The sequence below is a fragment of the Strigops habroptila genome, chromosome Z (genome assembly GCF_004027225.2).
Source record: "Strigops habroptila isolate Jane chromosome Z, bStrHab1.2.pri, whole genome shotgun sequence".
Lineage (NCBI taxonomy): Eukaryota > Metazoa > Chordata > Aves > Psittaciformes > Psittacidae > Strigops > Strigops habroptila.
Window position 1 is genome coordinate 88,391,718 of NC_044302.2, and position 25,249 is coordinate 88,416,966.

The 25,249-nt window shown below is 39.0% G+C and overlaps 1 protein-coding gene across 2 annotated transcripts in view; it reads left to right on the forward strand.

Moving 5' to 3' along the window:
- Nucleotides 1–2,957: 2,957 nt before the first annotated feature.
- Nucleotides 2,958–25,249, forward strand: part of NUP155 (nucleoporin 155) — a 29,541-nt gene continuing 7,249 nt past the window's right edge. Inside the window, exons 1-25 of one of the 2 annotated variants that reach the window (XM_030512484.1) lie at nucleotides 2,958–3,196; nucleotides 4,608–4,745; nucleotides 5,083–5,179; nucleotides 6,311–6,381; nucleotides 6,994–7,086; nucleotides 7,912–8,078; nucleotides 8,557–8,662; nucleotides 9,205–9,278; nucleotides 9,586–9,677; nucleotides 9,820–9,917; nucleotides 10,011–10,163; nucleotides 11,015–11,115; nucleotides 12,157–12,327; nucleotides 13,444–13,554; nucleotides 14,438–14,532; nucleotides 15,506–15,585; nucleotides 18,029–18,091; nucleotides 18,205–18,346; nucleotides 19,176–19,242; nucleotides 20,129–20,247; nucleotides 20,450–20,553; nucleotides 21,200–21,333; nucleotides 22,553–22,744; nucleotides 24,034–24,172; nucleotides 24,840–24,975. In XM_030512484.1, coding sequence (XP_030368344.1) covers nucleotides 3,061–3,196; nucleotides 4,608–4,745; nucleotides 5,083–5,179; nucleotides 6,311–6,381; nucleotides 6,994–7,086; nucleotides 7,912–8,078; nucleotides 8,557–8,662; nucleotides 9,205–9,278; nucleotides 9,586–9,677; nucleotides 9,820–9,917; nucleotides 10,011–10,163; nucleotides 11,015–11,115; nucleotides 12,157–12,327; nucleotides 13,444–13,554; nucleotides 14,438–14,532; nucleotides 15,506–15,585; nucleotides 18,029–18,091; nucleotides 18,205–18,346; nucleotides 19,176–19,242; nucleotides 20,129–20,247; nucleotides 20,450–20,553; nucleotides 21,200–21,333; nucleotides 22,553–22,744; nucleotides 24,034–24,172; nucleotides 24,840–24,975 — 2,879 coding nt within the window. In that variant the 5' untranslated portion in view covers nucleotides 2,958–3,060. The remainder of the gene's footprint in view (nucleotides 3,197–4,607; nucleotides 4,746–5,082; nucleotides 5,180–6,310; nucleotides 6,382–6,993; nucleotides 7,087–7,911; nucleotides 8,079–8,556; nucleotides 8,663–9,204; nucleotides 9,279–9,585; nucleotides 9,678–9,819; nucleotides 9,918–10,010; nucleotides 10,164–11,014; nucleotides 11,116–12,156; nucleotides 12,328–13,443; nucleotides 13,555–14,437; nucleotides 14,533–15,505; nucleotides 15,586–18,028; nucleotides 18,092–18,204; nucleotides 18,347–19,175; nucleotides 19,243–20,128; nucleotides 20,248–20,449; nucleotides 20,554–21,199; nucleotides 21,334–22,552; nucleotides 22,745–24,033; nucleotides 24,173–24,839; nucleotides 24,976–25,249) is intronic. The other variant, XM_030512485.1, reaches the window with a different exon arrangement.

The window sequence follows — 25,249 nt, forward strand, 5'->3', positions numbered from 1 at the left end:
GGTCAGACAAAATTGTAAGGACACCCTCTCACTAGTCATAAGGGTCACAAAGGGCCCCCTTGCTTTCCAAACTCCTTCTCAGAGAAGAGTCTAGGTGTGGCTAGATCCAGACTTGGTCAACGGCTTATGTCTAAAGGATTACATATGTGCAATCAATCCTTTATATCACTTAGCTAAGATCTCAAAGTTTAGCATGCTGTAAACCACTCACCAAGAATCTGTTGAGACAAGGAATCTCTCAACCTCAAGAAGTAACCTTGAGAGGCATCTCTACTCAAGGAGGAGATCCTGGCATGCAGCCCACTGTATGCAGGAGAGCCTCACAAGTCCTGGGCTGTCCACTATTTATGGAGTAAGATAATTGACATGTCATGTTTGCATACCAAGTACGGAAACTTGTACTGAATCAGACCTTGGGTGGGACTATGGCTTGGGGGTGGAGGCCATCATGACCCATTATCACCACCAGTGACGGTTTTCACCTGAGCAGAGCTGGGACATAAAGGCCAGGTTGGGAGTGGAGGGATCATGCTGCTGCACCTGTTGGTGGTCACCAGAGAGAGATCAGCATCTCCCCCTCTACTGCACCCCAGCCCCTGTGAGGAAGGTGTAGATTGCGCTCAGGTCCCCCCTCAGACTTCTCTGAGATTAACTAGGTAAGTGACCTCAGCTGCTTCTCTAAGTGTTACCCTCAAGAGCTTTCACCACTTGGTCACCTTTCTCTGGACACACTGATAGTTTGATGTCCTCATATTGAGGCACCAAAACTGCACCCAGTGCTTGAGGTGGGGTACACCTGTGGACCAGAACAGTCACCTGCCTTGACCAGCCAGCTGTGCTGTGCTCAATGCTCCCCAGGGCACAGTTGTCCCTTTTGGCTGCTAGGACACACTGCTGACATGTATTCAACTTGCTGTCAACCCAAACACACAGATTTCTTTCCACAGGACATTCTCTAGCTTCTCATCCCCCAGTTCGTGTTTATCACTGGGATTACCATGTTCCAGGTGGAGAATCTGGTATTTGCTGTTGTTAAATTTTATATGGTTGGTGCCTGCCCAGCTCTCCAGTCTATCCAGATCTCTCTGTAAGGGCTCTCTACACTCAACAGAGTCCACAGCTCCTCCTAGTTTAGTATCAGCAAACTTACTTAATAAACATATAACTCCTTTACCTAAATCATAGAATCAAGGATCATTTATAAAAACATTAAAGTGCCCTACAATTGAGCCCTGGGGAAGCCCACTGGTGACTGGCTGCCAGCTTCTCAGTCTTGGGAAGATACAGGGAGAATTTCCCACTTTGCCACGTAAACCCTGCGGGGTTTAGGGCTTAACTTCAGGTTCTCTATTTGGAAAGCTGCATGGGGATGTGAGAGACTGAACCAAAATCAGATTCCACCATCCATTGTCTCAAAGATTGGTATGAGAAGCTGAGATGGAATTCCACCAATCCATTGTCTCAGAGATGGGTAGGAGTTGAGAACAGTGTGAGGAACTGAAATGGGACTCCACAGGCCACTGTCTCAGAGAGGCCTCGTTAGCATCTCAGTTTCACTCTTGGGATCACGAAGGAAATGGGTCTGCCACTGGGGTTTTCTCCAGTCAAACCCTGACAGAGGGGTGGAATTTCCTTCCTCATGCCAGGTGCTTCACCCATAGACAAATTTTTCCAGAACAGGTGCTGGACCAATCCAGTAGCAAAGAGTCAGTGCAGTCAGGGCAGGAAACACGACTTATAAACCAGACCCACTCCCTTGAAATCCAAGTTTTAACCAGTCCCGAAGCTGCTCTGACGAGACTTCCTACGACGGTTTGGGAATGCCTGTGCTGTCCAGAGCAGATGCATCACTTAACAGAGGCCCAGCCTTGGTACGTTTACAGTCTGCTGCAGTCACATTGATGTGTCATCCGAGATTATGGAAAAACAGCAGCCACACCAGGTCAGGGCAGTGCAAAGGTAACTTTTAACTCTGCTTCCATGGCTTAGCTCCAGAGGCACTGTACATAGAATCATAAAATCAACTAGGTTGAAAAAGACCTTTAGATCATCAAGTCCAACCCTTACCCCAGGACTGCCAAGTCCACCACTAAACCATGTAGCTGAGGTTTGTGAACGCTTCTAGGGATGGTGATTCCACCACTTCCCTGGGCAGCCTGTTCCAATGCCTGAGCACTCTTGCTGTGAAGAAATTTTTCCTAATATCCAATCTAAACCTCCCCTGGTACAGCTTGAGACTGTTTCCTCTCACCCTATCACTTGTTACTGGGGAGAAGAGACTGACTGCCCTCACTACATCCTCCTTTCAGATAACTGTAGAGAGCGGTAAGGTCCTTCCTGAGCCTTCTCTTCTCCAGACTAATCAACCCCAGTTCCCTCAACCGTTCCTCATCACGCTTGTGCTCCAGACCCCTCACCAGCTCCATTGCCCTTCTCTGGCCCCGCTCCAGCACCTCAGTGTCTCTCTTGTAGTGAGGGGCCCAGAACTGAACATGTGTGCCTTTGAAGGGCTGTCCCCTCAGTGGCTTCGGCTTACATCACTACACTTAAAATCAGCATGTGTTCAAGTAAGCCTAGTGTATACAGTCTTGCCACAATACCACAGCACGCTCGCGGTATAAAGTATCTCTGGCTGGGCTGTCACAAGGCGCCCCCAAGAACAGCAGTGACCGCCGGCCAGACAACAGGCAGGCATCCGCCCGGGACTACACAGCGCTGACGGCAGCCGCTTCCCGCCGCTCTCCTCGGGGCCGTCCCGTGCATTTGGGGCCCATCACGGCAGACCGTGCTGGCGCACAGCGATGGCGCCGGCACACAGCACCCCTCCATGAGGCACCGCAGTCACCAGGCGGCAGCGCGACTCCTCCTCTCCTCTGGGCCCGGCCCTGTCCGCCCCTATTCCCGGCGGAGGCAGCCGTCGGCGCAGCGAAAGGGCGTCACGCGCGCAGAGCCTGCCGGGATTTGGCGGGCGGCGGAGCGGCGGGCGGGGAGCTTGCGCCTTGTGGCCGCGCGCGGAACCCGGGCCCCGGCCCCGCCGTTGCTGCCGCCATCGCCATCGCCATGCCTACGGCCATGATCCCCGCGGCGCCCACCGCGCAGGAGGCCCTGGAGATCGCGGGCCGCATCATCGACCGGCAAATCCAGGATGATCGCTGCTACCCGGACCTGTCCGAGCTGCTGGCCGTGCCGGCGCCTGGTAAGGAGCGCTCGGCGGCCCGTTGCCTCCGGCACTCGGCGCCTCAGCCGCTCCGGATCCCTGGCCGCGCCGCGACCTCCTGCGGGGCCGCCTTGGCCGGCGCTACCCGGCCGACCATGCGGCACCACCCCGCCTCCTGGGGCTCCCGGCCGCCCTGGCAGAACTCCGAGCCGGCAGCCGTGGGCGCTGCGTTCTCCGAGAGCGCGGCAGGGCTGAGCCCGCGGCTGCTGAGGCTTGGAGGGTGGAGGGGAGGGAGCGTGTGGTGAGCGCTTTGGTGAGAGGTGGAAGTGGTGGGGGTGAGCTCTCCCCGTGGCAGGGTGCGCGCTGCGGGAGCAGTGTGCTTGGGTTGGTTCCTCGGTCCCATCTCCCTCCGGAAAGTGAAGAAAATAGCCCTTATTTTCTTTTATGTCTATTGTGAAGACTATTCCAGAATGTTCTTAGGGTCAGTAAATGCCCAGCACCATCCCTAAGTTACAAGCAGCCTCAAAATCTCTCTTAAGCTTCTTTAACTGACTTTCATTCGTCTATAGCTGTATGTCACACATAGTTACAATATAAGGTATAACTCTTCTCAAACATTGGTTTTGTTTTCCTTAAAACATGAAGACAGTATTTCCTACTTCATTGGTGCCTGCCATCTGGCAAAGTGGGCTGTGAAGGGCCACTCTAGAGCTGTGTATGTGACCTAATGAATACAGATGTAGGGATGTCAGGACACAACAAAGAGTATCTGTTTTCTGTTATGATACAATGTGATGTGCATGGCCAAAGTGTAACTGCCCTAGCAGCCTCGTGGATACACATCACATAAAATAATGGATGTATGTGAGTATTTTAAATAGGTATTGGGAGTACAGATCAGCTCTTTCAGGTGGAGTCTGCCTTGTTGATGTGCATATTTAATGTCTGGCTATACGAATGCCTTGGGCAACATGGTTCAGTGTGAGGCGTCCCTGCCCATGGCAGGGGGGTTGCAACTATATGATCTTAAGGTCTTTTCTAACTCTAACCATTTTATGATTCTATGATTGTATCACAGTAACAGCGGGGTAAAGAGTAGTTATTGTAAGATGAGTTACTGTAAGAGTTTGTTTGTAAGTCTGTTTGCTTATGTCTGATTTGAGATATAGATTTATTGTTGAGGGCCCTGCTCCTTCAGGAACCTTGGTTCACACATACCTTGCGAATAGTGGTATTTATATGCTTAAAGTCTCTTCAGATCAAGACTTTTGCTTTTTTCTTTTTGTAATAGTCTGAAGGCCTGTACTATTTACCTAGAGTAAATTGAGAAATGTGATTAGTCTAATTGGGTTAAGACAGAAGGAGAATATGACTTTTTTTTTTGGGGGGGGGGTGGAAATTTCTCATTCTTTATAAAAAGCCTAATCTTTTTTATTGTTCGTTCTTGCAGGTAGCCCTACTGTTTCTGGTATGTCAGATATGGATTATCCTTTGCAAGGACCAGGTTTTCTGTCAATACCTAATCTTCCGGAGATCAGCTCAGTCCGCAGAGTCCCACTTCCCCCAGAGCTAGTGGAGCAGTTTGGACGTATCCTTATGAAAAATAATGTGTTAGAGTGCATAAGTGTTAATGTTAGAAACAAACTTTTTTTTCCCAGAATTTTCTTCCATGGCCTTTCTGAGTCCCATAATGAACTTTGATATTGTTTACTTTCACTTTGTAACACTCTAAGTGGTAACAAGATCTATTTTTGTGGAGTTGCTGGTGGAACTAGTTTCTGTATGAAGAACTTCTAATGTTTATGGTAAACAGTTTGTGTAGTACTGTATATAAAGTAATAACTATTTTTTTTCTACGTGCTCCAAAGGGGATTTTGCTCTTGCTAGCCAAAATGCTTTTAGTCCTTACATCAGCAGAACTTCAGATATGCAGTGCAATTGTATGATGGGAGTATTTCCAGAAATCAGTAGAGCTTGGCTGACTATTGATAGTGATATCTTTATGTGGAACTATGAAGATGGGTATGTAGAGATCCCATTCTTGGTGGGCATGGTATTATTGGTATTATCATGGAATTAAGTGACTGCAGTAATGGGAGATTGTTTACTGGTAGCACAGAGGTGTGGCATTCAGTTTGCTTTATCTTGATTCCTTTCAGGTTTTACTAAAAGTTTTGAATAGTAAGCATTTAAGGATTTTTGAGAGTTAGTAATATTGCTGCCAAGTCATCTAGAGGTGAAAGAAAGGAATTTGCTTAGGGTTAGACATAGCTAACCCTACACTTACTGCTGTATTTATGCTTATCCAAAAAAAGTTGAAAAAAATTACACTAATTACCTAAATTTTCTTAGTAGATTTAGTAAGTACTGTGATGCATGTACAGTGGCTGAGCATTTCCACAATGGTAAGTAATACAGCAGTATTGAAAAACAGTGCTTAGAAGTACTGTGATTGAAGCTCTCCTGCCTAGCTTATTTTAAGGATGTATAAAATTAAAAATAACTTAATTATATTTTCAAATGGCAGTGATAGGTTTGTAATTTGCAGGTTTGCTTCTTTCTTTGCCTTTGTAGTAAGAATTATTCTAGTAAGAATTGCTTTCTGAATATTGTTGCATTTCCTGAAAAAATTAAAGTTCAGATTGTGGCTCACATAGCTCCTATCCATACATTTACCTTGTGTCACTGTGTATTAAATACATTCCCCAAATAAAACAACACTGCATGGTGTTACAAGGTGCTGGGGAGGAGGTTAGGAATTCTTGATTTAGATAATTTTAGTGGGGGGGAATCTTGTAAGTTTCTCCATCTTGATGTGAATCAGTATTGCAGATGCTGCACTGTGCAATTCAGAGTATGAATTAACAAAATCCAAAAATCCAAACCAATGCAACTGCGTTTCAGGTTTGAAACTCAGCTGTAGGCACTCCAAGCAGCTCAAATGATTGCCTATGTAGTTTTGTTTTGAAACTTCTCTGTCATTCTATTCTGCTAGACCTCCTTTCACTCAAAGCAAAAGATGTAGGTGGCTTCAGAGTGTTACAATAAGTATTGTTTAAATATACAGAATCTGATTTAATTCAGTTTATTATGTGATACTATGTGACAAGTTTTATGCAGTTTGGTTTGTTTGCTTTTCTTGTTCTTTGACAGGGGAGATCTGGCTTATTTTGATGGACTTAGTGAAACTATTCTTGCAGTGGGTCTTGTAAAGCCAAAGGGAGGTAAGAAGTATATGAGAGTAACTAGAATTAGGCAGTTATAGAACCTTCTATATATGTGTTTTATATATCCATATGTAAAAATCTATGTTTTGTGTGTATATATGTATACGCAAGACACATGGGTTTGTTTTGGGTTTAGAAACATGAAATTAATTACAAACCAAAAATAATACATAGTTTATCAATCATTTATGCTGGTAACTTGCATTTTTTCCCACATCATACTCTAACATTGTGCTGTTTATAAATTTACGCATTCAAGTGATTTCCATGAGGTCCTGGTTTCTAGGTGTCCCAGTGAATTAGCTACCAAAAGAGTAGCTAATGCCTACATAACATTGAAGTCAAAGCAGAATTGGCAATAGTACTGAGTTTAAAAGAAGTATGGTTAAAAGAAAAATGTCAGTTTAAAGATCCTTTATTTCATGAACTGAAAGCTGAACGGATGACTGAAACTCCTTCCTGGTTCTAGAGTTTCGCAGATCGTTCCGTCTTGAATATGATGTATTTCCTCTGATCAGCCTGTGCGTCTTTCTAGTGGACATATTGGATATGACGTTTGATCTGAGAGGCTGGCTGCCAACCAATATTTTATTTTCTCTCCTTCTTTAGGTATCTTCCAGCCACATGTACGACACTTACTCGTTCTGGCTACCCCTGTGGATATTGTGATCTTAGGGCTCAGTTGTGCTAATATACAAGGAGGTAATTCTCTCTTCTCCCTGTTATCTTCTCTTCTCAACTACTAATACAGTTGTGCATTAACAAATGTACATAATTTTTCATTAGTAACTATTTAAAAAATAAAAAAATAATAATAATGAAAAAAACCCCAAAACCAAGACCATGTGCTAAGCGCCTTGCTGATTTTTAAATTGTGTTATGGTCAGGGGGAAGTAGTTTTTATGGGGTGTGAATTTGCTGAATCCTGGACTCCCATAGGAGCATTGAACTGCATTATTCACCTGTTTAATGTAAAAAGAGCTTTAAAAAACAGGTAGTCCTGTTAATTAAACAACATGTTGGAGAGAAAGAGAAGAGATGGAGCATGAATCTTTGAGCTGGTGAATGCAGTTCATTAACCTGGTTGGCATTTGTATTCCAACCACAGAACTGAGAACCTGATAAGACTTTTTTATGCCATATATATTAATAGAGAAAATACAAAATTGTTTGGAGAAAGTAAGAGGATTACAATCTTTTGCTCCATTTTTGTACTATCTTGATGTGAAAGTGAGAAAAAGTAGAAATGTGTTACGGACTTGTTGCGATTTAGAGGAGATGACAACGTATAGAAATTAAAAATATTGCATTTCCTTATTTGGAAACTTATACAGAGAATTTGCCATAATTTTTTTTAAAAACAGATGTGTTACTCTGCAGTTGACTTTGGAGAACAGCTATTACAGAATTTGTTTAGTATTTACAAAAATTACTGTTTTCTGTTTTCTGAAATGCTTCTTATCACAGACCCGTAATATTTATTATGGCAACTTAGAATCTTAAAGAGGATTTATTTATTTATTTAAGGTGCTGGGTCGCTTAATGACAGTATGTCTGGCGGAATGCAGCTGCTACCAGATCCTCTCTATTCACTCCCAACTGACAATACTTGCGTTATGGCAATAACATCCAGTGATAACGGGCGTATCTTTTTGGCTGGAAAAGATGGCTGCTTATATGAAGTAGCGTATCAGGTGACTATGTTTTACACACAGCTATTTTTCATTCTTTCATGGTTGTGGCATCTAGGCACTAAAAGTTCTAAAACATGTCAGGTTTGCCATCTTTTTTCTTCCATAATTGTGCGTGGCTTGGTTGCACAGCAGTTCTGATGTGTAGATGCATTTTCTTTGGAGGAGTAGTTATTACATGAGGAATAACAGTGCAGCTTTGGTCAACTTCAAATAAAATTAAAATTGTGACGTCCTGCACCCTTTTTTATGTAAAATTTTCCTTTTAATGGTCACCTACAATGATCACCTATTTCTTTCAATTGAATAGTACATACTTTTTCAATTAAGTCAATGGTGTGTAGTTAGATTTTTGCTTGTTTTCATACTTGTCCTGTTAATAACTTATATTAATATAACTAGTTTTTTGGAGGGGGGGAAGTTTTGTGTGTGTTTCTTTTGTTTGTTTTTCTTTCAACAGAATATTTGTTTTAAATTGTAGGCTGAAGCAGGCTGGTTTAGCCAACGCTGTAGAAAAATTAATCATTCAAAGAGCGCGCTATCTTTCCTTATTCCTTCGTTGCTACAGTTCACTTTCTCAGAGGATGGTAAGTACTGATGTTAAAGACTTAGCCAATAATTTGATGTAACCTTTTAAAATAATACTACCAGGAAGTCAGACTGAATAGTTTCCTCATTCAAAGCATTTAGTTATTGTCAATGAAACTTGCAGTGGTTGATGGTTATAAAAATCAGGTCACTTGTGTGTCTAGTTCCAGATATAGATACAAAAGCCTGGAAAGTTTGATGTTTGTAACTAAAGTTAGTGTTCTCTAGTACAAAACTAGCATGTGCTTAGTGGGATCACTGCAAGCCATAGAATCTGTAGGTAATGATTTTATCCTGTTTCACTGTTCAGTGAAAAATTAATGTGAAAATATTATAAATTTTTTTGCTTATTTTCTCTTCAGTTTACTAATAATTTGTGAAATTGATTGCTGTTTTAAATCACTTCTGGTGGAAGTCCTGTGTGCGACTCCTGAAGTTTTTGTTAACTTATAACTAATTATTTTATGTTCTGTCTTAAACTTGTTTTCATCAAATTCTCTGTTGATTTGCTGGTTCTCCCCTTTTTCCTCCCCCTCACCAGATCCTGTAGTTCAAATCGCCATTGACAACTCTCGAAATATCTTATACACCCGCTCAGAAAAAGGAGTCCTGCAGGTATATGACTTCTTCTAATGAGTGTTGGCTATGTTAATAATTGGAATGTAACTTTTAAGCTTTCCTCAATACCTAGGAATTCCATATAGGTATGTCAGGATAATAATCCAGTTTATCTTTCTGTAAAAAGTGTGTGTTGAAGACCTCAAATGCGTTCTTCTGAGGAAAGAGTAGCGTTTCGGTCTTCCCCTCAATTTTATGGTAACGTGAGGCTGAAGTAAAAGTAGAGTTTGAATTGCTGTTTGATTGGTGAGGCTGTATTAATTAATTCACCTGTAAATCACTAAGCTGTATTATTGAATTGCAGGTTTATGATTTGGGACAAGATGGTGAAGGAATGACCAGGGTTACTTCTCTTTCACAAAATGCTATAGTATCTGCTGCTGGGAGCATTGCCAGGTATGCTTATGACAATTTTAAGGTAAAAGGCTCTCTTTAAGGTCAATAGTTTCATGCTGTATTTTTGGAGACTGTTGTTTGCTTATTTCTTTGCATGGAGAGTATATGGGATTTTTTTCTGTGGTTTCATTTTGTTTTTTAGAACAATAGATCGTTCTGTATTTAAGCCTATTGTTCAAATAGCAGCGATTGAAAATTCTGAATCCATAGACTGTCAACTATTAGCAATCACACATGCAGGTAAGAAAAAAATGCTAATTGCCCCCCTTTTAAACTGATAAATGGCATCTGCACAGTTTAGCTAAATTGTGACCTGTTTTTTCTTACGTTCAGGTGTCCGACTGTACTTTAGTACTTCACAATTTAAACATCCAACAGCTCGTCCCTCCATGTTAACCTTGGTTCACATCCGTTTGCCACCTGGATTTTCAGCTGCTTCTAATGTGGAGAAGCCCTCAAAGGTTCACAGAGCTCTTTATAGCAAAGGTAAGCAGTGGGACACAGCTCAGATGAGATTAACTTTTTTTTCTGTGTGTGTGTCACAGTCACTATCACACTGTTTTTACATTGGAGAGTTTGAAGCAGTGGGAATAACAGAACTAAGCATGGCTTTTGTGTGTTAATGGGGGATTTTTTGAAGTGGAAGGTTGTTGTATTTCTCAGAACATAGATCTTTTGCAAGGTGCAGTGTTTGAGCAAAGAACTCTGTTCATGTGTTATTCAACCTTTTTTTGTCCTAAAGTAGACTTAATGTGTTCAAAATACAACTACATGTGTCTAGCCATGTGTGATTAGTTCTTGAAAGCTGGGGATAAAATAGGCTTCTTACCTATTTAGTAACTTTCTTGCTGAGTTTAGCATTTGCCGTTTATTTTTTAACTCATTTAGCTACTGTTACCATATAAGATACCAAACAGCTGCTAGATGGTTTCACTTTTAAGTCACTTCTGATTGTAAGCTGCTTTTTTAAAAGTGCTGCAGAGATGGGAGGAGGATTTGTGTCTCTATGTTGCTGACCCTTTCAGTCATACGTAGTGATTTTTATCCTTTAAGTCATTGCCAGATAATTTTTCATTAATGATCAGTTCAGGCATCTCATTTTTGAGTCATGTTCCACCTACTATCGCCTCATTTTTGTTTATACCTGTTAGAGTAGATGGCAAGTGGTGTTAAAACAGACTTTCTGGAGAACCCTGTGACATACAAACTCAGGAGATAATATTGTATCATTAGGACTTAAAGATTGATTTTTACTAAATAAGAAACAAATTAATGAATTTGCATCTAATGCATTATTATTGCTTCTAATGCAAGTTTAATATTGCTCTTTTTGCTAGGGGTCCTGCTGATGGCAGCTTCAGAAAATGAGGATAATGACATCCTGTGGTGTATTAATCATGATTCTTTCCCTTTTCAAAAGCCAATGATGGAAACACAGGTACTAAAGCAAACTTTTATACAGTTTTGATGGAATCTAGATACTATTTTTTGCTTTCTGATAACAGATACTTGAATAATGGTATCTGCAAGAAATGGGTAGTTCACAGAAAACTTTCATGAGGAGTTTGTAAACGTTTACAAAGCTACTAATCGGTACACTTCAAAGAAAAAAAAATAGGCAGTTTTGTCAGTGAATGGTAATTGATATCTTAATAGGAATTTCTAGTTCAGCCATACTTTCTAGCTTGATGCGAGCTGTGTATCAAAAGTAATTGCCTTGACTTCTAAGACTTCTAATTAATATATTTGAAAGTGCTGTTGTCTGTAATATGCTGCATGTTTTGCACAGGCACAGGAAGACATGGTTCACAGTCCATAGTGGTGTTTGCTCAGGATAAAATTTGGCAAAAATTGTTTAAACTGTAGGTGGTAGAGGCTTTGGGTTTCTTTATTTAAACTGATATGCTACAACTTCGTTAATCAGACAGAATTAATTTTTTTTTGTTTGTTTTGGGTTTTTTTTGTTTTTTTGGTTTTTTGGTTTTTTTTGTTTCCCCCTCCCACCCCTCCTGATTTTGTTTTTCCTAATTGTTACATGAGTGGGTTTGTAAGAGGTGGTTAGAGCTGGGTAGTTGCCTTATATGTCAGTTCAGGGAGAACATTTCATGTACTGCAGCTCTGAAGGAAGTTTGAGGTACTGTGCTGAAGTAAAGGAGTAATACGTCAAAAACAGTAGTATGGGAGGAGCAGTGATAGAGTTGGAGTGAATGGAGAGAATGTGCAAGTTAAGTTTCAAGCTCAGGTTTTTATCTGCTGTTCTAGTAACTTACAAAGGAGCTTTATAATTAGTCCAGATCCCTTCCCAACAAAAACTTACCCCTCTCTTTTTACCACGGCATTTGCTTATTTTCTTTGGGTTTCCTCATGTCAAGAGTAGATTCTATTTTGTGTAAATTCAAATGGTAAATAGTAAAATATCACCATGGATGTATAAAATCCATGTCTGCTACCAAACTTTCAATATCTATCTGTTGTTCAGATGACCACCCGTGTTGATGGACATTCCTGGGCTCTTTCTGCTATTGATGAATTTAAAGTTCAGAAGATCGTAACACCGCTAAATAAAGATATTATTCCAATAACTGATTCACCTGTAGTTGTGCAGCAACACATGCTGCCATCTAAGAAGTTTGTTCTGCTTTCAGCTCAGGTGAGTTACTTTTTTGATACAAGAAATCGGTAGAGGAAATATAAAGTTGGAAGTCTGATCTTAACCTGTAAATGGTTATTCGTTCTGGATATGTTTTAAGGATTATATTCTGAACATAAAAAGAATTAAGGAAGAAGACTGCTGAAACTAGTTGGAACTAGATGATCTTAAGGTCCTTTCCAACCCTAACCGTTCTATGATTCTACTTAAATTTACTCAAAGCTTTTGAGCCAGCTTCTTTGGTTCAGCGTATCAACAGGTTTTACTGGTCTCCAGACACTGCTGCAGTACAGATCATCTGAGAAGTTCTTAGAACCTTGGTTATACTCATGATTATATGAAGTTGAAACAAACATTTGGCTGCCCAGAAAAAATAGCTCGAGTAATACTGTTGGCAATTGGAATTTCAATAAATAATTTTTATCTTTGTCATAGAGGTCCCAAAGGTTCTGTTTTGTTTTGTTTTGTTTTTTTTAAGGCTTCTTAAAAAACAAAACCCACAAAAAGAAAAAAGATAATAACTTGCCTAATTCTCTTTTCTGATTACATTTTGCAGTATTTTAGGTCATTTAAGTACCTTAACTGACAAGCAAATTAAAAAGAAAAGCTTAATCATTAATGTCTTGTAATTTCTAGACTTAAATCTGCCTTTTTTTAAAGGCAGCTATTTTGTTAAAGGCACTGATTGGACCCTCTCCCATAGCTAGTATGGATGCAGGCAAGATGATTGAGTCTAGAGTCTTGCCATGACTTTGATCCTGAATTTTTCAAGCATATTTTCCAGATGGTTTTGAGGATTTGCAAGATACATAAAGCCTTGCTGTCCTGTATATACTACCATATGTTTATGTTGTATGCTTCATGTTAGGCTAAGAACAGCAAAATTAACTCAGTTTATGGAAGTTCATAGCCTTTGCAGTGTGTTTCTAGCCTTTCCTAGACTCACTGGAGGATTTTCTGCATGTGAATGGGAACTGGGCTTTAGGCACCACTCATGTTATACTTTGATCTGCCAAAGAAAATTCAGAATGCTAAAGATAAGCATTGTGGGAAGCAGGTGTTGGGACGGCCAGAGTAAAGACAGCTTCATTCTGATTTATTCTGGGTTACTTTTAGGGGAGCTTTATGTTTCATAAACTCAGACCCGTCGATCAGCTGCGCCATCTGCTTGTCAGCAATATAGGTGGAGATGGAGAAGAGATTGAAAGATTTTTCAAGTTGCATCAGGTAAGAACTTTAGACCTTTTACGAAAAATGGAAGATTAATATTATTTATGTAAATAATCACTTTCTTTATCATTTTTTGTTGTTGCTATAAACATCTAGTTAACATATCATACATTGGTTAAAGTATCAGCTTTTCCTCCTATATTGTCTATGTAAGATTGTATAATAAGAATAACTTCTCATTTTATGGTAGCTAAAAATGTAAGTGTAATTCGCTTTTCCTAAAATTCCCATGTCTTGTATGCAGGAGCATAATGCAGTTCTTAGCTTTGGAAAAGCATTCGTCTAAGAGTAGGGGAGGAAGAGTTTCTAAAAAGGCTAAATTCCTACCACTACAAGAGGTTTTTACATTTTGAAGGCCAGTAAGATGTGTAGTATTGGTCTGGTTTTTTTTATTTAAGGCAAATAATAAACAAGCATGAAGGAAGCTGTCACGAATTACAGTTTTGACTAGTACTGATTAGTATCTGTAGGGAATTTTCACTGTAATCTACTCTCTTGTACTTCGATAGGATATACTTAGTGATATTTTAAGATGCCATTAGAATATGCAAACCATTATTTGTATAGTTGTTTTCTTAATTTATGTTGATGTAGAAAATGCATGAATCTTACTCATACTTAGGTGACAGGCATGGGGATTGTTTCCTACCAGTAATCATACCAAGTTTGCAAAAACTGTAACAGAAACTCACCTGCTATAGGGGGATGCCTCACTGTAATTCACTTCCTGTCTATATTAATTGGGAAGAACTGATTTCCTGGCCATCTAAATAAAATGATGCAAAAAGTATTTACTGTTTAGTTACTGAGCAATATAACTCCTATATATTTCTTATCAACTTGATAAAAGCTGTTACACTAATAATATAATATGCTCTAGGAGGATCAGGCCTGTGCCACTTGCCTTATCTTGGCGTGTTCTAATGCTGCGTGTGATAGAGAAGTATCTGCCTGGGCCACTCGAGCATTCTTCAGGTAAGTTTCAATTCTGTGGGTGGTTCAGAATATTGTACCCAGTAGGTAATTGTACGGGCTCTTTAACATGCTGCCTCAGCAAGCACTGTTTCAAAATAAGCACAGACTTGTTAAACCTGGTAGAATATGCTTTTGCACTAACTTAGGGCTCATAAACAAAGGAAGCTTCCTGTAATGATTTCTGCTTAATACTCCTCTTGGATGCTTGTATTCCACATGTGGAGGAGGCTACTGAAAAGTTTGATCTGTTTGAAATGCAGTTATCTATACTTCACAGTGCCTCTGTTCATTGAAGTGCAATGTGTAGAAGTATCTTTAATGAGACCAACTCACTACAAATTCAGTGACGAAATGTTGGCCTCCACTCTGGAGGATTCATTTGTCATCTATTATATTAAGTACTGCATATCTTAGGTATGATGCAGATATGTATATTTTAACCAGTTGCCTTAAACAACTTGGTATATTGTAGGTATCTTGGCTGTCCTCACAGGGCATGTAGTCTGGAGGAAAAGAGGGTTTTGGTAAGATACAGCTGTTGAGAGTGATGATAAAATGTGCAGCTTTGACTGTATGCTTGTGCAAGAGTTTGAATGTTGTGTTCGCAAAAGCTTGCTTGTTCTTTTGCAGAACTTGTGCCAGTGTTATATCCAGTCATCTCTTCTCAGTAGGCTGTGAATATTTGCTCTTTGTTACCTGACAGAAAATGTGGGTAACTTTAGAGAGATGGGCGTTAGCAAGCAAAAGATGTAACAAAGTGCTCATGTAGCACTACAGGAGAGACATGAATAGAAATTATATTCTTCTGACAAAAGTATCACAGAGTCAGAAATATTTCTGAAATGTTATGCTAATGTTTTTTTATTCCCCATTTTAAAAGACCCTCAAAATTGCTGTTAATCCTCAAAGACATGAAAATTAAATGAACTCATATGAAGTGTGAGGAATTCTTGTCTTTTCATATAAACTTTAGGTATGGTGGAGAAGCACAAATGAGATTTTCATCAGCTCCAAGCAACATCGCACCTATTCCCGGTTCTCCTGTTCCTATGAGTAAGTAGCAGCCATTTCATGGTTTGGATAGGTTTTTTTCTCCTTAAGTATGTTGTATTTTGTCTCCTCACAAGTACTGTGTTCTTTTTATCTGAAATAGTCCTTGATTTTCCACTCATTGTCTAATTAACTACAGGTTTTTTTTCCATTTCTCTTGACTGATTTTTGGAGTTAGTGAGAGGGTGATGTAATCTCAAAATCTGTCTGAATGTTGCATTTAATCTGTTCAGATTATGTGAAACAGGTATGCATTTGTTGCTGCCAGAGGCCCTTCAGCAGCCAGAGAACAATTTATCAATACTGTAGTTCAAACTTTACAAAGACTGTTCTGTGGCTGTAACAGAGTATCTTCTGACAGTGTTATCGTCACACCTCTGCAAGTACTGCTTGTGAGAAGAAAACAAAAGGTTTGGTCAAGAAATGGGTTAGTCTTTTGGAGTGATTTCTTCCTGTAAAAGCTCTAGCTTCAACATTTGATTTCTGCTTGAGTGCCACCTACAGATGAGAATAGCGTCTGCTCTTTCTCCTCAGAATTTGATGCTTATTGGAGTGGAGGCCTTTCTGTATTACCCAGATTCACTTAAATTTCTACATTGCTTCAGGATTTACTCAATTCCAGATCTCCGGGTTTTTTAAAAAAGAAATTATGAATTTGGAACTTTTGATTTGAATTACCGAATTTAATGATTTTTTTATTTTTTTTAATCAGGAGCTCATTAATTTCTAAGATTTTTACCTTTATCTGATACGTAGCATTCCATTTTACACATCAGACTTGGGGGGAAAAAGCTTGATTGCCTGGGATACAAAGAAATTCCATTTCAATCCATTTTTGACATGTACCCAAATTCATAAGTTCTGGAGAAAGGTATGCTGAACTGGGATGGAGTTCTGGAAAAACAGTTGACCCTTTTTTCAGAATTCTTAATTAGTATTAAAAACACCAAGAGCAGTGGCATTTTTTAATGCATCAATGGCATCACTTTCCAAGCCTGATATTGTAGAACAATAGCAATACGGGCAGGAGCTGAGGCAAGGCGTAAGAATGTAAAATGAAATCTGAGTTGGAGAGGGCAGCGACTATGGGGAGAGCAGTTGCTAGGAGCAGACTGAGAATGAAAGTAAGGTGTGAGGGAAGTTATAGGAAGCTCTGTAATCAACATGGTGACTCCCTTTAGAAGTAAATGCATTTTTCCCAAGTCTAAATGTTTAAATATTTTTATCATTTTCTGTTATACATGCCTTTTGAAATTTAGTATCAAAACACATTTTTCCATTTTGCTTCAGTGTCAGCTCCACATGGAAGATGGCACCATTCTTCTGCTACTCCTTACTCCGTTTGCTCAAAGGGTAGAGAATAATCATGTGAAATTAAGATTCTGATATTGTGGTCCTGTGTGGTGGGTCAGACAGCACTGACAGAAATAGATTAAAACACCTTGAAGTTTTGCATGCTATACTGCATTACAATAATGTTAGCATTAAAAGGCCAGGCACCTTTAACTTGGTTCCCTCTTGTTCTCACTGTTGAAAGTCTAGCTGCATGCATTCGCATGCTGCTTTTCTGCAAGTTTGTGCTTTGCCTGGCACACAGGAGAATGTGCTCCGAGAATGCATTTGCACTGATTAGGGAAGGACTTCGTTATCCTTTTTGCAGTTGTGTGTTGCCAGATTTAGAGAACTGCAGTGATTAAGGCAAGAGAGAGATTCTTTGATAAAAGCCAGACTTCCAGCATGACGCTTTTCTTGCCCTTTCTGTCATGTATCATCTTACGTGCTGATAGTACATGGACATTTTTGTAGATGACCACATGTGTTCCTGAGATTTTGGGGTTTTAAGTTAGGTATTCAGACCTAATTTGCAGAAGGGTTGAATATTCAGTTCAGCTGAATCTAAGTCTGTGGACAGTCTCAAACTGAATGTTCCAAGTTAACAGTGTTGCTGTGGTATTTATTCAACTGCCCTACGTAACAATTAAGAGCAATAATACCAGTTTCTTTGAGCTGCTTTGAAGGTAAAATTCATATTCTTTGGAAAGATCTAAATGACTGAAAGGGAGTGCTTTGAGAATAGGTGCCCATATCAGGATTGGGAGCAGTCAGAATGTACAGAAAAAGAAGTAGTATATGGACAGTATCGTATTCACTGCAGGAAACAGATGGTGTGCAATAAACAACACGTGAATGCTGGGAGAAAAAAAAAAGCTTAATAACTGCTCTTGAAGGAAGCCTATCCATTTGGATCACTTATGGAGTGTTGGGTTGATGAAGTGAGTGCAGTCTGGTACTTAACTGTAAATAAAAACTGTTGGAATGGTTCTAACTTTAAAGTACTTGATTTAACACCTTCGCTGCTTTTGCACAGGGATTTTATGGGTTATACTTGGTTCAGTTTTGGTTGGTTATTTTAAACAAACGTACCTTTATTTCTTTCCCCTTTTAGGTTCCTCCTTGTCTGTTGATACTCCATATCCTAATCTTAGCTTTTTGACACCACCTGGGCAAGGTAACACTTTCTTTGTTGGACAAATGAAGAATTTTTTTTTTTTTTTTTTTTTTTTTCAACTAGGCTTTTTTATTTGCATTCGAATGAGTAATAGTTAACTACTTGTACCCTAGGTTTACAACCTCGTAATATGTCTACTCCCATATATCCTTCTGGGAATTCAATGTCTCACCCTGGTGCTGGAATGATGGGTCCTGAGATAGTATTTTCTGGAAGGCACAATGGCATCTGCATATACTTCGCACGGATTATAGGGTGAGGTTTTTGTATAAAAAGAGATTCTGTCACTCAATTTGTTCCATAGTTTTTCTTTCCCTTAATGCTTGTAGGTGGTGAATCCTATCTTAATAGCATTTAAATTTGAAATCAGTAAAGTGCATTCTGATGTTGTGTTTGAAGTACCTACTGATATAATACCTTCTCTTCTCAGCTCTCTTAATAATAATACATTCAGTGAATGGCTGGGACAGGAAATTTGCTTAGATATTGATCCAGCAATGGAGTGTATATGCACAACTCTGAAACCTGTGGGGTTTTTTTTTTTTTCAAACCTATGAGCTGTATGTTTCAAACTCCTCCTAAAGGATGAAACAGAAATGCAGAATGACTTACAGGATCCAAGTTCTGGCTTGAAGTATTTTCCGTTAAGAAGCTTTAAACAGAATACTCAAATCAGTGCAATGAAGCAAGACTAAAGAGGATTCTGTTACTTGGATCTTGAGTCCCATGTTGCTAAAACACCCCAAGCAAGAAAAGAGCTCTTCACGTGTTAGTCATCTTTCTGCATGCTTGTTGGGTTATTATGACACTTGCTTGCGTACGTTTTTATGTCCAGAGAATAATACCAGCCTATATTTAAAGTATGATTAAAGTTTTAAAATTTGAAACTTTGTCAATTATCTATATCCGTACCATTCAGAAATGTATAATAATAACTTTTTTGAATGTTTGTCCTTCAAATTAAATCCTTATTTTAGACTTTGAAGTAAAAAACCTTACCATTTCTTTCTTAAGAAATTATACAATACTTAAATTACTTGGCATTTAACATATCTTTAACACAGTACTGGTTTTTGTGTTGCAGAAATATTTGGGATGGCAGTATAGTTGTGGAGAGAGTTTTCAAAAGTGGCAATCGAGAAGTTGTTGCAGTATGTAAAAGATAATTTTGTATTTTTAAAAGTTCCTTATAGTGTATGTCTGAAGCCCCATTATACTTATGTTCCCAATTATAAATTGATAAGAAAAAAAACCATTGTCATTTCAATGTTTTCTTAAGTCCTGTGCTCTTAACTGAGGAGTAATTTTAGGTTTTAAATATTTTTAAGCTACTCTTTTCAATGTTACTTTTTAGGAAACCTAACTGTAATTTGATCTGTGTTGTTAAATGGCAGTGGCCAGTTTTATCCATGTTCAGTGATTGCACTTCTTTCATTTCTGCTTACCCCCTCCAGACAAAGCTTGAAAATGAAATGAGTTAGAGAAGCGTCGCAGTTATGTGAGGGTATAAAAACAAATGTCCAGCATCTTCCTGACATAACATCTTAGTGTTTCACTTTTTGTCCATGATCAAAATAACAATATCTTTTCTGTATGTTAATGTGTATGTTAATGGAATCCTGAACTGAGTAATTTCAACAATGCAAATTAACTGCTACATGAGCTTTCCTCCTCCAGTTATAAGGTAACTGAGAGACTCTGGAAGATGTTGGCAGTTATACACTGTGTCTTAGCAGTGCTCAGTGGTTGTTTTAGTTCAGAGTTGCATATAGTAAAACACAGCTTATTTGGGTATCAGAAGGGCAAAGAAGGTGGCATCTTGAATACTGTGTATGTTTAGTGGACTATTGCCTCTTCACATATGTCCCCTCATCTCAGTGACTGTGGTATAACAATGTAGTGCTCTAGTGGCAGCATTACTATTATTCTAGTTACTTGTTGTAATCTCTCTGTGTTTGTATTTTTAGTGGCTTTAGCTTAAAATTGTAAATGTTTGGAAAGTAAGCTTTCTGTAAAGAAGTCTGTTTTCTTTTGCAGGTGGAAAGCAGTGTTCCATCCCATGTGCTGGAATGTGTACTGCAAGAGCTAAAAGGTTTACAAGAATTTCTGGATAGAAATTCTCAGTTTGCTACAGTAGGAGCCCTTGGAAACCCAAGGTATTATTAATTGTGTTAAGTTTAGTAGTGGTATTTAACATTCACCTCTTGAAAAAAATATACCATGTGTGTCTGTGGTGAACTGAAGGTATATGTATGGTCTCCAGCTTCAACTACTCAGATGCTAAAAATGAGTTGTTAGATATCATCTTTAAAAGATTCAGTATTTCTAATATTAACATTTTTTTAATTTGAATTGCAGTTTCGGCACAGCAGCTGATCTGCAGCAGAGGTTCCTGGGTTTTATGCGGCCTGATGGTGGAAGTTCTCAGCAAGTCCAGCAAGAACTCCAGAGGAAATACCATGGTATGCAATTACTTCTGAACAGGAAGTATGAGGGAATGGTGCATTTGGATTTTGCCTTTCTCACCCTTCTTGTTAAAAACCTCTGAGTAAAAATACCTGTTATTCAATACAGATTTGACATTAATCAATGTAATGCTCACTTTCAGTAGTGGGAAGGTTTTTTGATTTGGGGGTTTTTTTGGCAGGAGGGAGGGTTAAGTCATTATGGAGAATTTGGTAGACATTTAATTTTATTTTTTTTTCCTTTTTTGTGCATTCCAAAGCCCATAAACCCTTTTGGATTGCTAAAATGACACAATATAATTATTGCTGCCCCATTTCTGAACGGAAAGCACTCAAAAGTAAATACATGAACTGGTGCAATTGTGTTTCACTCGGGTAATAAGTGTGCCCATAGTATTCTTTCAGTGAGTACAAAACATCTTACTACACTTAAATGTTTGAAAGAAATGTTAACAGATACTGTATGTTTTGAGGAAATTTTAATGTAGCACTTTCCTCCAGAGAGAGCTAAACAGCATTAATCAGGAACAGGAGAGAAAAAAAAGAAATTTAAGGAGATTGTTATTGTAGAAGCTCAAAAATTTGCATGCCACTTTGAAATGTGTAAAACGGTTATTTATTGACAATCTCTCTGTTTTTTCAGCTGAGGCACAGCTAACTGAGAAGACCTCACTTCAAGGCATCCAGCAGCTTGTTCGCAAAACCTGCCAGGCATTGGCTTTGTGGAAGTTGCTGTGTGAGCACCAATTCAGTGTTGTTGTAGGTGAGCTTCAGAAGGTACGAGCTGAATCATATGATTTTAATTTCTTTGTATATAATATCTGACTTTCTTCCGATACCTAAATATTCTCAAAGAAGTATTTCTTTAATTCATTGAGAAATATATAATTAATTTTAAACCACATACAGATTTTAATTTGGGTTGCAAGTGTTTATTTTTAAGAGGCTGACTTGAAGTATTGACCTCGTCACCCTATTTTGAAGTGTCAGAATAGATTTTATTTTACTTTTCTTAACAGTTAATAATGAGTATGGTTTTGTAATCACTGTGTTGTCACCTTAAGCACGATGTGCAAATTGTGCTGAAATTAATAGACCAATGTTGTCCAGCCAAGAGGAATTCCCTCTTTGCCTTACTGTTGGTAAAGGTTTAACAGTGGAGAGCAATAGGATTGTAAAGTCTGAAACCCTTGCACTTTTGTGTAAGTAGGGGTCTAGAATGTATTGCAGAACAGCTGAGGTTGGAATTGACCTCTGGAGATTATCTGCCTGACTCTGCTCAAATCAAGGTCAACTAGACCAGGTGTCGTGGTTTAAACCCAGCCGGTAACACAGTACCATGCAGTCTTTTATTCTATCACCAGTAATTTCAGAGGTTTTGTAATAATATTTTTGTAGTAGTATTTTCTTGCTTCTCGTGAACATCCATAGAAACTACACAGCCACTACTGGCAACTGTATGTGAGCAAATATTCCTAATAAGAAAAAAAATTAATAAACATCAATGTAGTTTAATATAAAAAACCATAAAGAGCACAGACCTCAAACTTTTAAAATTGTTCCTTTTTATGTATCTGTCTTTGTTTTCACCTATGACAGTACTCAGATTATTAAAATCTGTGATATACTTGTTTTATAGGGTGTGCATTCTGACAGTGTCCTATAAAGTAAGGAGAACTGCTAATTCCATTCTTACAGATAACTTAAACGAAAGTGACACATAGGGAAGATAGCAGTCTGCTGAGAGAAGTTCTCTCTGTCCTTTGGCATCCTAGAGTCTAGTGCCTTCACTGATAGGGCTTGCTTTATTATTTCCATTTTGCTATTTAATGTGTATTTTAAATAGTTCATTTAAATAAATTTTTGTGCTGTGTACACTGGAGTTTTGTATATTTTTATTTATTGGAAAACAGTTAATTTTGCTGCCACATGGTGATGTTTCTAAACAGAATAAAGTACAAACTTTGGTAAATAATGAAATTCTGTCTATCTTCAGGAACTTCAAGAACATCTAAAGATTACTGCTTTTAAAGACTTGGTAATTAGAGACAGAGAGTTGACTGGAGCACTGATTGCTTCTCTCGTAAACTGTTACATCAGAGATAACGCTGCTGTGGATGGCATCATTGCGCATTTGCAAGATATCTGTCCTCTTCTTTATAGCACTGATGATGCCGTATGTTCCAAGGTGAGCATGCTTCCAGATTTGATGGCACCAAAACACAACTTTAGAGCATGTTTAAATGAGATGTCTTGGGCAGCTTGTAAATAGTTATGCTCAAGTAGTTTCAGGAGCACAAGAAGTAAGGAAGGCAGGTCGTGTGCATATTTGTATCTTGTAGTTGATTAATGCTGAAAATTATGTGAACTCTGGTTGGAAGCATTTGCAGTTATTTGTAGTGTTCATAGGGTCTTTATCTCAAGTGTTATGTCTAATAAAACTGTACTGATGTTGATAAAATGTGTTCTTACTCCAGGCTTTCCTCAGCATAGTCTCTTGTTTTCTGTCTGTTTCCTAATTTCATGGAATTTCATAGAATCATAGAATTGTTTGAGTTGGAAGGGACCTTAAAGATCACCTTGTTCCAAGCCCCCTGCCATGGGAAGGGACACGTTCCACTAGACCAGTTTGCTCAAAGCCTCTTCCAGCCGGGCCTTGAACACTGCCAGGGACAGAAGTTTCAGCCATAACTTCTCTGGGCAACCCGTGCCAGTGCCTCACCACCCTCACAGTAAAGAACGTCTTCCTAACATCTTATCTAAATCTCCCCTCTTTCACCTTATTAAAGCCATTCCCCCTTGTCCTATCCCTACATGACCTTGCAAAAAGTCCCTTTCCAGCTTTCTTGTAGGCCCCTTCAGGTACTGGAAGGCTGCTCTAAGGTCTCCCCTGATCCTTCTCTTCTTCAGGCTGAACAAACTCAACTGTCTCAGCCTGTCTTTATAGCAGAGGTGCTCCAGCCCTCAGAGTATCTTCATGACCTCCTCTGGACTCACTCCAACAGGTCCACATTCCCTTTGTGGTGTTGCACCCAGAGCTGAATGCAGTGCTGCAGGTGGGGTCTCACCAGAGCAGAAGGGAGGATCACCTCCTTCAACCTGCTGGTCACACTCCTTTTGATGCAGCTCTGGACACGGATAGCTTGCAAGTGCACACTGCCTGCTCATGTTGAGCTTTTCAATTTTATCAAAAGAGAACTGTTTAAGAACTGTAATCTTAGATGCTCTTCAAATAAATTTGAAAAAGAAACTGGTGAGGGGAGAATGGGGAACCACTTGGTTAAGTCCTAAGCCCTTCTCTCTACTGCTGCTGTTCAGTCTTTCTGCTGGAAATTTAGTGTTATCAAGTGATAGTGTTTTTGAGAGGATGTCGTTTCTGTTGTTTCAGCTTTGAAGTTTGGTATGGTAACAAATCGTTAACACTATCCATGATGTGTTCATGTGAATAATTTCCATTTTCCCATTACTTGACTGTAGGCAAATGAACTGCTTCAGCGCTCTCGACAGGCTCAAAGCAGAATGGAAAAAGAGAAGATGCTAAGAGAGTCACTGAAAGAGTACCAGAAGATCAGCAATCAAGTAGACCTTGCTAATGTTTGTGCACAGTATAGGCAAGGTAAGAGAAAATCACTGATCATGTTCTGGCAAAGAGTATCTGTAGTATCCTTTGGGGTCATCTTATTTTTTGTTTGTTTTGTTTACTAACTTTCAACTCATTTTATAGTGTTTTACCATAAACAGTTTTTTAATAACACTTGCAATTAGTATTTGTTAACTGTTTGTGTTTAAAGCCTTTCTAGATTTCACCAACCTACCAAAAAACCACTTCTGTATAAAAATATTCTCTTCCACTTATTTCATATTGCACTGTCCATTTTTTTCATATATGTGGTAAAAATATTTTTAGGGAAATTGTCAGGCTGTATGTAAGCAGGGGGTGAATGACTGTATTTTGCAGATAAGGTTTCATATCAAATATGCTGTTTGAAAGATGATTCTGAATCCTGTTTTGTGCATTAGAAGCTAGTACATTATTTAGATGTGGATATAACTGTTGTAACAGTTAAGACTTTAGCCTCTATAAATATGTAACTTCAAACTTGCATATAATCCCACAGGTTAGGTACAGGTGTAACCTTTTATATGACACAGACCCGAGCAAATAGGGTTTATTTTTTCTTGCTTGCTAAAATGAGAAGTGTTTGATGTCACCATTTTGTCATAGATTTAATAGCGAATGGTGAAATTTGGTTGGTTTGTTGTTTGTTTTTTTTTTCCCTTAGTGCGTTTCTATGAGGGAGTAGTGGAACTTTCTCTTACAGCTGCTGAGAAGAAAGATCCCCAAGGTCTTGGCCTTCATTTCTATAAGAATGGAGAACCAGAAGAGGATGTTGTTGGACTTCAAGCTTTTCAAGAGAGGCAAGTATTCAGGATACATTACTGCCATTATATGAGGTGCTTTTTTTTCAAGTGATTGGAAAGGTACCTTGGCGAAGGTATGCAGGGTACTGACAAACATGTGTCCCTTTTATATTAAGGGACATAGTACACATCATTTTGCCCAGCATGCTCTCCTTGATTATTATTAATATGGTATCAACTTAATCTGGAACAGAGGGTAAACTGATAGATGCAGAAAACGCTGTGATCTGAACATTACAGAAATACTTGTTAGAAAGATGATTGAGAGCAA